The sequence below is a fragment of the Salmo trutta genome, chromosome 7 (assembly GCF_901001165.1).
Source record: "Salmo trutta chromosome 7, fSalTru1.1, whole genome shotgun sequence".
Lineage (NCBI taxonomy): Eukaryota > Metazoa > Chordata > Actinopteri > Salmoniformes > Salmonidae > Salmo > Salmo trutta.
Window position 1 is genome coordinate 7,729,942 of NC_042963.1, and position 12,694 is coordinate 7,742,635.

Sequence of the window (12,694 nt, forward strand, 5' to 3'; positions counted from 1 at the left end):
TCAGATTTATGAGGCATGCATCCCTTCTGATATTCTTATAAATATTTGAAAACACCATCTCAATACCTTATGAGGCCCACATTCCAACGGCTCTCGAGCGCAACACATAAATTCATAATAAAAACGCACAACACACCTTTATCAAAACTAAATTCACAACACCCCCAGAAACAACTGCAGGAGCTTAGATTCTATGCACACCTCAACCAGAGGGTATAACTTCACAAACCAAACCAGATATGATGTGAAGAGTTAAATTTTCAATCACAGCAGATATGGGGCTCCCAGAGGCTTGTGTGTTAGGGAGATTTCTGGTAGGCTGGCTGGTTCCTCTGCGCTCTCCCCTGGACCATAAACCCAATTCCCAGAGAAAGCTCAGCAATCATCCCCCTCTTCTCGCTAAAAGCTGCTTTCCAAGATTAATCTCTCACAGAAAGATAGGCCCATGTTTTTGTGCACCACTATGAAAAAAGAAAAGGGGGGGAAATCTGTAGGATTAAACATGGTTTTCCGTTGATAAATACTTATTCTTATTCTTTGGGCCTTATCTTGGTGCGCATATTTTTCACACGACTGTTGGCAGAGCCAGGCTGCACTAGTTCAGCAGAGGAGGCCAAGCGCCCAGTCCAGGTCTTAAAGCCTTCAACTGTCTGATTGCAGCCGTTCAGAGCCAGTCTTTCTTTCCCTCTTTTAGACTCTCTAGCTCTATCCCTCCCTCTTTTCCTGTGCCCCTCCCCCACGTATGTGAGCAAGAACACGCACAAGGGAGGCTCTCCAGTGAGGAGCCGTATCTCACTGGGAGCCACTGACCCCATTATGAGAGCAAACCACTTCTCTCTCAGCCACACCGCCTGCAGTTCTGCCCCCCTCCAGCAGAGGTCAGGATTGGCTCTCCCTCTGCCTGCTTTTCCTGTTAGTCAGACCACAACAGACTGGAGAGCTCCAGCCAGAGGGGAGGAACATTTTAGACAAAACAGAATACTAGATCTGGATTTCATCATCATCATGTAAATGCACATGTCAGTTGTATCTGTGCTTGCTTTTTGTGTACTTTGTCCTTCTGTGACTGCAAATGGCATGCATTTTTTGGATGCGGCCTTGTCTTATCTTAGTAAGGGAATGTGTTTATGTGTGTGTGTGAGAGCGAGGGAGGGAGGGAAAGAGAGAGAGCGGGACTGTGTGAGTGTGAGTGCATGTTTCCCCCAAGGTTTCCAGGGTTTTGCTGGCATGTATTGATTTGCAGAAGGATGGGATTGAGAGGCAGCGGCTACTCCCTTGGGTCCCGGGTTACACAAGCACTGCAGTGGCCTGATGGAAACAGCACAGCTAGGGAGAGCAGAGGAGCCACACAAACACCCTCACCTACACTGCCGCACATTCCACAGGATGGACACACCGTTTTACGGACAAACCGTTTCAGAGACACACACAACAAGTAGCACTTGTTTAATTTGTTAATCAGTGTTAACACACACACACACACACTGTGATGCGGGTCTTAGTTAGCGCTCTTCATTTGAAAGCGGCGTCAGGGGCAGGAGTATTGATCACGCCGCAGGCGATCGATGGGGCGAATGGCGTGCGTCTCTGAATCTGATAATGACTCTCAGTGTGACATCAGTCCTTTGCAGCTGTAATTGATATATTTTCCAGGATAAGGAGATCAAGGGCTCTGCTCTTTAAACAAGTGGAGACGGAGACCAAAACTACACCCCTGATCTCACAGAGGATCACCCCAATACAGTACCTGACAATCTATCACTTAAACCCCTACAACCTTAAGAACCAATAAAGACAGTAATTGATCCTGAAACAACCTCCTCCTCCCTGTCTTGGACTGCATCATATCTCTGGCCAACTCCACATTACAAACATCTAACCACAGCCAAGACAAAGACATCTAGTGTACAAGATAACCGAGCCACTGTACTTACAAAGGCAAGACATCACTGACAGTGTTATCCCTTTGTATTGTACCATCAAACTAAATGGAGAGAGCCTGCTCTGATGTCACTGTGTAGCAGGGGGACACTGTGCGATGGATGGAACAGCGCCCCTCTGCAGGGGGAGGCTATGCAGTGGGCAGAACAGCCCCTCACTGCTCAGTCAATATCTACGCTGTCATTGTTTTCCTAAACTGGTTATAAAAGAGAGGCTAAATCCTGCCGAGCTGTGGGCTCATGGGAAATATGGCCCAGTCGCATTACTAATGCAGAGACTGCGAGACTGCTGCACACACACGGGAAAGGAGGGGAGGCAGGAGATAAAAATAAAGGAAAATCAAATCTATGTTTCCAACACGGTGCTTTTTCTAACCATGTTAACAATGCGTGAGAACCTGGACAGGGCTGCCATCATGTCACTTTCAATAAGGCGTCTGAGGCGCCGCCGCAGGGCCCCCTGGCCCCTCCCGGCTCCTGGTTTTGTGGTGCCCCCTGGGGAGCAGGGAGGAGTGGGGAGACTCAAACATGTCAGTTCACTAGGCGTCCTTTAGCAAACACAGGAGTCGACTGTTCTGTACACTAGGGGTTGGAACCGAAAACTGGAAAATAACAACATTTTTCAAGGAACAGAATCAGAACTGGGAACGAAAGTAAAGTATTTTTTTCAGTCTCACAAAAAAACGCAACAAGGTGCCTATGCAAAGCCCTCACTCCGTCACTCAGAAACTTGTTCCAGTGTCTGCCTGCCAGCTGAAAATCTTTGGTGTGTGCCTGCCTGCCCTTTCCCCTCCAAAGCATAAGCTACTGTAGCCTACTGACATTACATAAAGCTACTGTATCCTGCTGACGTTACATAAAGCAATTGTAGCCGGCTGACGTTACATAAAGCTACTGTAGCCCGCTGACGTTACATAAAGCTACTGTAGCCCGCTGACGTTACATAAAGCAACTGTAGCCCGCTGACGTTACATAAAGCAACTGTAGCCCGCTGACGTTACATAAAGCTACTGTAGCCTGCTGACGTTACATAAAGCTACTGTAGCCTGCTGACGTTACATAAAGCTACTGTAGCCCGCTGACGTTACATAAAGCTACTGTAGCCCGCTGACGTTACATAAAGCTACTGTAGCCCGCTGACGTTACATAAAGCTACTGTAGCCCGCTGACGTTACATAAAGCTACTGTAGCCCGCTGACGTTACATAAAGCTACTGTAGCCCGCTGACGTTACATAAAGCTACTGTAGCCTGCTGACGTTACAAGTGTGATTCAGAAATTAGGGAGAAATGTTTCATTAGAGAAAAATGGATACATTTTTTTCAATGCTAATTGCGGACACTATATATTTATCACGTTTCACATTGGATTTATTAACTACTAAAAGGTAAGAGGTGTTTTTAATTCAGGTGCCGCTCTGCACACACACGCTTGTTAGCAAGCTAGCTCTGGTCCAACTTTACTCTCAGAAGTTCAAAAACATTCAAAGTTCCTCCATAGACGCTGCTTGAAAATAAGGAGTCAGTTACTCAGTGATGTGTTGGAGTTTCCTCAAATAGAAGGCTTTGCATTTAGGCCAAAAAGTATGTATTCCTTTGCCGTGTTTTCTTGCAGTATTACTTTAGTGCCTTATTGCTTACATATGCATGTTTTGGAATACTTTTATTCTTCTTTTGACTCTGTCATTTAGGTCATTATTGAGTCACTACAATGTTGTTGATCTATCCTAATTTGTTTTCTTCCAATCACAGCCATAGTTGTTTTAAAATCACCAATGGCCTCATGGTGATTTCCCTAAGCAGTTTCCTTCCTGCAGTTCAGAATGACGACTGCATCTTTGATGCGTTTAAGTGGTTTAATACATCATCAATAGCATCATTAATAACTCGACCGTGCTTAATGATATATCCAATGTCTGATTTGTTATTATTACCTATATACCAATCACTACCCTTCTTTATGAGGCTTTCGAAAAGCTCCCTGTAGTCGAATCTGTGCTTGAAATGCAATACTTGACTAAGGGACCTTACAGATGTTGCATGTATGGGGGACAGAGGAAGGGGTAGTCATTCAAAAATAATTTCAACCCCTATTATTTCACACAGTGAGTCCATAGAAATTATTATGTGATCTGATAAACAGAGGGTGTGAATACTTATGCAACGACTATATTTGAGTTATTACATTTGTATTAATCTGGGAGAGGCTCCACTCTTAGGATGCTAGCCTGTCCCTCTCTGCTCTGTTTTTAACACTAAATTAAAAATCACCTTTGCCGCCCGGTGCACTTTAGTGTGCCTTATTTTTAGACCGCTGACAGTCTTCCAAGGGCCGGAGACTAACAGATGGGCTGTCTTAAAGCTTCATATGTTCCCAGGTTTTCACCTCCGAGAGACAGGAAACTCACTGGGGAGTGCGCTACAAATAAACGCCCCCCTGCCCTCCCCCCGTGTTCCCTCTTTCCTCCTCCCGCCTCTCCTTAACCCCCCCAACCCACCCAATAAATGTGCCCGTTCTCCAGACATGTCCTGTTTCGCCATTCTCCCCCCTGGCCCCCACCCTGTCACCCAAGGGGGACTTCCCCTCCCCTGCTGCTATCCTTCAGTAAAGCCAAGCTCAGACTCAGAGACAAACGCATCCAAAAGACTCACACACACAAACACTCACAGAACTGGCTAGCCATAAGACAAAACCACATAGAAACACACTAACCTAGTTAGACCTACTATAACATCCTAGTTGAAATAGGTTCAGCTAAATTACAGAAAACAGGCCTGATTCAGCTGGTGCCAGTAATGAGTCTCTCCTTGGCCTACACAGCTATGGGGTTCAGTTCCTCATCATCCCCCTGTATAGGCGAACAAAATAACACACCTACCATGACCTCTGGATCCAACTGCTGACTGGCATAGCCTCTAAAATACAATACGAGTGTTGTGTTAGTGTGTGAGAATATCCCCTCAAATATTTATTGGTTTACATACACAATATGTACAGGCTCTATGGGGCGTAGTGGAGTGCCTAGTGCCAGATGAGCTCAGGGGCCCCAGACGGACTGTGCCATGGGTGACAGAGTACAGAGAGACATGCAGTGCTGCTCTCCCATTCGCTCTCCCAGCCCGCCCGGCCTGATCACTAAAGCACACTCCCATTCCCTTTCCGTGTCACTGTCATAACAGACCCAATCCCCACAGGTCCCCAGGGAGCCCGCCAATTTGATTACAATGCACCCTAAACTGAGGGGGAAAGCTAAGAGTAGGGAACAAAAGTGCACAGAGAGGGGTGAGGGGAGGGGTTTGATGTGGTGCGCTTTGTGGTGTCACAACTATGATCACCCAGAGGGGAGAGAGAAAGCGAGGGAAATAGAGAGAGAGAGAGAGAAAGGAATGGGAACATTTTACAGAGAGGAGAGCGTACAGAAGGGTTGATGGTGCGACTGTGAGCTGTCAGTGGTGTGTGTGATTTATAGAGTGTGTTTCTGTCAGCCTCCAGCTGCTGAACGGAGAACATCGGGGTGTAAAAGACCCCATCCTATGTGTTCTCTATGATGGAGAGGGAGAGATGGAGAAAGAGAATGACAGAGATAAAGAGACCAAGAGAATGACAGAGAGAGAGAGAGAGAGAGAGAGAGAGAGAGAGAGAGAGAGAAAGATAAGCCCATTACCAAACCACCAGTGTGGTGATGTATGATGTTGATCTAGTGATGTAATCTACACCTTTGTGGTTGATCAAATCAGATCAGTGTAACCACGTCTCTACACTGCTTAGTGCCAGGAGAACCCACTCAGGGACAATACCTCAGCTCATACGTCACTGTCACGGCCATGACCGTTCCGGTCCTGTTTTGGCACGAGTGGAACGACACTGCACCATACAGCGCTAGTCCTGTACCGCGACAACACTTCTCAGTTAAACTGTCATGTCTGACTAGGTACGACGCTTTGCTCTGTGGAGGCAGACACACGGAAACAGGGACAGGTTCCAGGTGTAGAGAACTTCCCCCCTTCCCTTACTCCTTCCCCCCTCACGTTCTCTCTCTCTCTCTCTCTGATAGAATACAAATCATGGAATGTAACAGACCGATAGAGAAGGGATGGAGAGGGTAAGAAGAGAGATAGAATAGTTGATTCAATCCCGATGGATCTCTCTCCTCTTTGTCCCAGCCTCTCTCTCCCACTTCCACGCTGGCCCCTAAATTATTCAATTTCTACCAGACTCCTCATCTCTCCGGGCATCAGGGCAGCCATGGTCTCCCTCTCTCTTCCTCCCTCTCTCTTCATATCACTTAAGTAGGGTTGTTTCATGAGGGGGAGGTTTGTGACAGAATCTCTATGGGGAATGTGTGTGTGGGTATTATACAGGGTGTCATTGGATCTTTAGTCAACAACCCGTATTTACAGAGTTCCTTTCAGAGGCTTGTAGCAAATAATGCTTGCGCGCACACACACACACACACACACACACACACACACACACACACACACACAAAATGGTAAGACGACAGGATGTGAATGTCTTGATTCCCTCAGAAGATTAGCTCACCCCATGTAGAGCGTTTTTCATTTGAATTCACCACACTCAAATTTGTCTGAGTTTCTTTCGCAGTGCGGGAGTTCGGGAACGAAAACAAAACACACAGAAACAGGTAAACAACTTAAACATGTCCTGGGGCTGAGGATGTGAGGGACAGCACTATGTTCCTGCTCCATCTCCTCAGAGGTCTGCAGGTTGTTCCATGTTCTATGCGGAGGTTGTTCTCACCCCCCCCCCCCTTTAACCCTCTTTCCAAGCACGACTCAAAATCCCTGTTCTCACCTCCTTAAGTGTTGTTGCTGTACAATTAATGTGATTATTGAGCTGAAAAAGACAATACCATTGATACTCTGACCACAGCTTCACACCACTGCCTGATCACTAGACCAGTGTAGGCTACCTCAGTGGACCATTCTGCGGTGCAGCTCAGACAGACAGGTATGCCAAGCCAGACAGCTATATCCTGTATGTGGTGCATGCAGTCCCTAGACTGCGTCTCTCTGAGCTGGCCAATCAGCTTGCGGGAGGGAGCGGGGGGGGCGGTGGGGAAGTGAGGTCTGCAGAGAGCCCCCCTGGTCCCCATTCTAATAACATGGAGCGACACTCTGCACAGCGGGGCAGCTGGGACTCAACCAGACACCGCCACTGGGACACCTAGATCAAATCTTGCCTCCACACTGTGGCACGCCATGGTGATCAAACTAAGGACTCCCCAGCCACCTACACACATATCCAAAAACACATCCTTAGTTCAGAGAGAGACACTACAATATTGACACACTGTAGCGTAGCTACGGCAGCGAGCATAGACAAGGACTATCAAAGAAAACACTACTTAGACTCCATAGCGCACGCATTCTAAAACAGACACATTTCCTAACGTGAACATACACGAGGCTAACAAAGACACTGCTCAGTGCACAACTTGTCCAATCAAACAAGGCAGACCGAGAGATCAGACACTGCATGTTAATCGTGTGCCTCCATGTTCTCTGCTCTAAGACCCGAACCCCAGCTCCTACCATTATAAGAGCATTGTGTGAGAATGCACTGCACTCAAATATTCAACACTTTCGGGATGTAGAGGGAGGAGGAATCAACAAACAAACAAGCCAGAGGACCCCCCTCCTTCCCTCCCCCCATCCCCTCCCATTCTAAACTGCTGACGAGTTAAATATTTACTAGTGCTAAAGGAAATAGTGTACACACATGCCAACAGAGGGGGTGTGCTGGCCCGGGTGGGGAGCGCCAGCGCCCCCTTGAGGGTTGAATTAACCAGCATAGTGTAAAGCTCAGCCATGTGGTCAGCCAATGACAGCAGACCACAGAGGGGTGAGACGGGGAGGGGGAGGCTCTAAGGCACCTGGGGGAGACAAACAACAACCACAAAAAAGCCAAGTCTCTGAAGTTTCCAGTAAAGGAATCCAGATCTGGCAGGCTGGGTATAGCAGTGCTGATCAGGGACAATAAGCATCACTTATTTACCGGCTTACGTCTGTACTATTTATGGGGCACTGGGGAGAGGCACAAAGGACTAGAGGAGAGAGGAGCTGAGAGGGGCTAAAATATGCATGGGGGCTGGTACATATGGGACTAGGATAGAGAGAAAGAAAGAGAGGGAGGCAAAAGCAAGAGAGTTCAGAAAAGTAAGGGAGGTGGGGTAGGTGGCCATGAGGGAGACAGGATGATGCAGTGACGAGTCCCACCAAAGGCTCATGGGAAGGCTGAAGGATTAAAGGAGGGTGGCCCTGGGTGGGCCCTCAGAGGGCTGGGGTAGGGTACCCCAAGCACGGCACAGCCCAGCCATCCATTCAGACCTCATTAAACACAAACACCACAACAACCAGCCTCACCACTAACCTCCACGACCAGCCCACATCCCCCACTCAGACCACTCCATCTCCCCCACTTAGACCTGCTCCTCCTGAGGACAGGCAGAGCGGTGGGCTGGTGGGTGGGGGTGGTTAGTAGGAGTCAATGCTCAGATATGGAACAGGGCCAGGAAATGGAAGAAGGATTCACACTCATCAGGGGATGCTGCTGTGGCCATGTGAGTGTGGTGTTCCTAGCTTGGTGATGGAGTGAGTGGTCCTACGTAAAGAAGCTCAGAGAGGAAAATGACTTATTATTGACGGTGTGACCCGGTCAGGAGGGGAGAGGTGTGGCCAGGATGGAAGGAAGGGAGGAAAATGGAGGAGTGTGGAAAGGTGGAGAGGCACGAGAGAGGGCCGTGCCACACTGTGCGATCGGCTGGTGTTTATCTCTCAGTCGCTCGGCCTCGGGGTGAGGCAGACAGTGACCGACAGGGTCCGGCGCTCCTCCTGCTGCTAAATGGACTGACCGGCCATATGCCCACTGCCGCCGGCCCTACATCACTGTCACGGAAGGTGGGGGTGGGGGGTGGGGGTCTGGGCTGGGGCTTGAGGGCTCTGTGGACCGGTCAGGAGATTTAGGTCATAGCCCCAAAATGGAGCCATTGATATTATTTGGACATTAAGCTCACAGGAAGCTCCCTCCCAGGGCTAGCATACACACAGACCCTCTCCTCTACCGTCCACCCTAGTGGAGCGGGAAGGAGCCACATGAGGAAGAGCGGGAGGGAGGGTGTGGTCGTGGCAGGCGGCTGGGTGGGTCCATCCTCCAGCCTGTAGCTCATTGCTCAGGATGATGGATCCAGCCACGGGCAGGGCAGAATAACGCTGACCCCAGCTGCCCACTGGACCCACTCTTGAGTGAGTTATACAGAGCTGGGTCCTCCTCGATCTGTCTGGATCCTAACGACCCAACATGGCCAGAACCCTGCCAGGACAGGGTGGGAGGGAGGAAGGAGAGGAGGGGACGGAGGGAGGGAGGGAAGGAAGTCAACCTGATGGAGGGGAGGGGTGGCTGGGTCTGCACATTATTGTGTGTCACTCTTCTGTGTCTAAAACAGAACGAGTTAGCATAGTAAACTAAGATCCGGGACACTCAAATTAGTATCAAATGTTACATTTGGTATGCAATAATTTGTGAATAATTTGTGAATGTCCATCATCCATTTCGGAGGATATGTTACGAATTACAATTCGTATGATATGTTATGAATTGCAATTCGTACTATATGTTACAAATTTGCAATATTTAAGATATGTTACAAATTTGCAATATTTAGATATGTTACAATGTGGCAAACATTAGCTAGGCCAGGGGAAGGGTTAGGAGTTAGGTTAAAGGGTAAAGGTAAGGGTTAGGGAAAGGGTTAGCTAACATTAGCTAGGCCAGGGGAAGGGTTAGCTCTCGTTAGCTAGGCCAGGGTTAGCTAATGTTAGCTAGGCCAGGGAAAGTGTTAGCTAACGGGCTAAGTAGTTAGAAAGTAGCTAAAAAGTAGTAAGATGCAAAGTTGCTAATTAGCTAAAATGACAAAGCTGACCGTGATGAGATTAAAACACCCTCCTTTCGTTTTTTGCCTTAAGTAACCTTCTGTCTTACGTAACCATACCAATCGTTTCATACTAAATGGAGTGTCCCTGATTTTCGTTTACTTTGTTACATCTAGTCTATGAGACCAGGCTGGGTAGTGGTACCATCTAAATGATGGCCTCTCACTATGGTAATGGTTTCCTGGAAGTGTGTGCGTGCGCGTCAGGGGAGGTGTGTGCGTGCGCGTCAGGGGAGATGTGTGCGTGCGCGTCAGGGGAGGTGTGTGTGTGTGTGTACATCAGGGGAGGTGTGTGTGTGCGTCAGGGGAGGTGTGTGTGTGTACGTCAGGGGAGGTGTGCGTGTGTGTACGTCAGGGGAGGTGTGCGTGTGCGTACGTCAGGGGAGGTGTGTGTGTGCGCGTCAGGGGAGGTGTGTGTGTGCGCGTCAGGGGAGGTGTGTGTGTGCGCGTCAGGGGAGGTGTGTGTGTGTGCGCGCGTCAGGGGAGGTGTGTGTGTGTGCGCGTCAGGGGAGGTGTGTGTGCGTGCGCGTCAGGGGAGGTGTGTGCCTGTGCGCGTCAGGGGAGATGTGTGTGTGTGCACGTCAGGGGAGGTGTGTGTGTTTACATCAGGGGAGGTGTGTGTGTGTACATTAGGGGAGGGGTGTGTGTGTACATTAGGGGAGGTGTGTGTGTCAGGGGAGGTGTGTGTGTGTACATTAGGGGAGGTGTGTGTGTACATTAGGGGAGGTGTGTGTGTGTACATTAGGGGAGGTGTGTGTGTACATTAGGGGAGGTGTGTGTGTACATTAGGGGAGGTGTGTGTGTGTACATTAGGGGAGGTGTGTGTGTACATTAGGGGAGGTATGTGTGTGTACATTAGGGGAGGTGTGTGTGTGTACATTAGGGGAGGTGTGTGTGTCAGGGGAGGTGTGTGTGTGTACATTAGGGGAGGTGTGTGTGTCAGGGGAGGTGTGTGTGGGCGCGTCAGGGGAGGTGTGTGTGGGCGCATCAGGGGAGGTGTGTGTGTGTGTGTCAGGGGAGGTGTGTGTGTGTGTGTCAGGGGAGGTGTGTGTGTGTGTGTGTCAGGGGAGGGGTGTGTCTGTGTGTGTGCGCACCAGAGGGCCTAGCCCAGCTTCTAGACAGAGATTGTGCAGTATACAGTATCTCTGTCTAGCAGTATAACACAGCAAGTTCTTTTCCGACCTGTGTCTGTGCCTGTTTGGCGATGCTTTCCCACTTCCCGAAGCTATACCCATAATCGCTAGGTGGTTCTGATTGGGAGGTCGTTGTCTGCATGGCCGAGCGGTGCCCAGGAAATAATTCAATCCAATTGTTAGATTCTACCACCCCCCTCCAAATCAAAACCAAAACATGGATTCCATGTTGTGTTCTCACTTTGCGCACACACCAGTCTGTATTTCACACCTGTTTGTCTAGCTAATCAGCCTTGCAATATGCACCATGCTGCCCCAGAGGGGAAGTAGAGGAAACGTGAGCGTGCAAAGCGAGAACAAAACATTGCCATCCATAAGAGCTGTAGATTTTGGGAGGGAGGGAGGGTTTCATCGTTTTCTGATCAAACGGCAACGCTCCACCAGAACGTCGGCCATTATGGATGTAGTACCGGACGCGGGACACATGCTGCTACGCAAGTACAGTCATTTGACCATGAGTTATCATCTCGAATGCAGTCGCTATGGAATGCCCTTAGACCTCATCTCATTCATTAATTCAATTATTAATCAGAGGTCTAATATTAGGTTACAAAGAACCCAGCAGGAGAGCTGATTGATTAGCACTGGGGTGTAATCATGCCCATAAGGAAGTTACACATTTTCTCTTCAAATCATTAATCATGAACCATACCACGAAACATGTTCAGGTATACCCTGAGTCCAAGACTGCAATGGAATCCTGGTAGTGAAGACCATAAACAAGGTAGACAAAAAACATTGATAACCTACTTACTCCATTAGAATCAATTATTATTGAAGTCAGATCATATGATTTCAGATTATATTGGTTGAGTGGTGCCTGGCAGAAATGCTGCATGGCGCTGAGAGATGACATCAGTCTGTGTCTATATGTAGTTAGTACTGACCTGGAGCTCAGTCTGAAAGAAGAACTTCTGTGGACACTGGGAGCAGTCGTAGATCTTGTCCTCCTGACCGTGGACGGCAAAGATGTGCTGCTGCAGCTTATTGGCCTGGACAAAGACTGGGGGTGGGGAGAAGGAGAGGGCGTGTTAGATTATTGGTTTCGGATGAAAAAGACCAGTGACAGGGCGGAGCTATGCTAAACAGTGAGCTAGGTTACTGAATGAACTATGGAGGAAAAATGGGAATCTGTCGCTCTCCGTACAGAGGCGAGGGAAAGACACTCACTGCACTAAAACAACAACTTCAACAGCGTAAATATACATATGAAGAGAAAAGAGCGATGACAGGGAGGGGATTAGATATGGAGAGATGGGGAGGCAGACGAGTTTTTTTCTGTTTTGTTTCAGTAAACTTAAGTTTGCTGTGTGTGTGTGTGTGTGTGTGTGTGTGTGTGTGTGTGTGTGTGTGTGTGTGTGTGTGTGTGTGTGTGGAGAGTCTGAATTATTAACCCACCCCAAAGGAGCAGCATCCCCTTACTTATTCATAACCCGCACAGGAATAGAGTTAAACTTTAAAAAAAGAGTGCTGTGTACCTGTGGGGGAAGGGAGTGAGGGTGGGGGGAGAACACAACCAAACAACTATTGAGAGGGAGGAAGAGAGAGAGGGAGACGGGGGGGGGGGCTGCTTTATGGTCTGAGCTTCTGATGCAGACAGACTAACAGAAA

At 48.6% G+C, this 12,694-nt stretch overlaps 1 protein-coding gene across 3 annotated transcripts in view; it reads right to left on the bottom strand.

Moving 5' to 3' along the window:
• Positions 1 to 12,694, bottom strand: part of znf423 (zinc finger protein 423) — a 140,927-nt gene that overhangs the window by 1,072 nt on the left and 127,161 nt on the right. For all 3 annotated transcript variants that reach the window (XM_029757786.1, XM_029757785.1, XM_029757787.1), the window contains one exon: positions 11,971 to 12,086. In XM_029757786.1, coding sequence (XP_029613646.1) covers positions 11,971 to 12,086 — 116 coding nt within the window. The remainder of the gene's footprint in view (positions 1 to 11,970; positions 12,087 to 12,694) is intronic.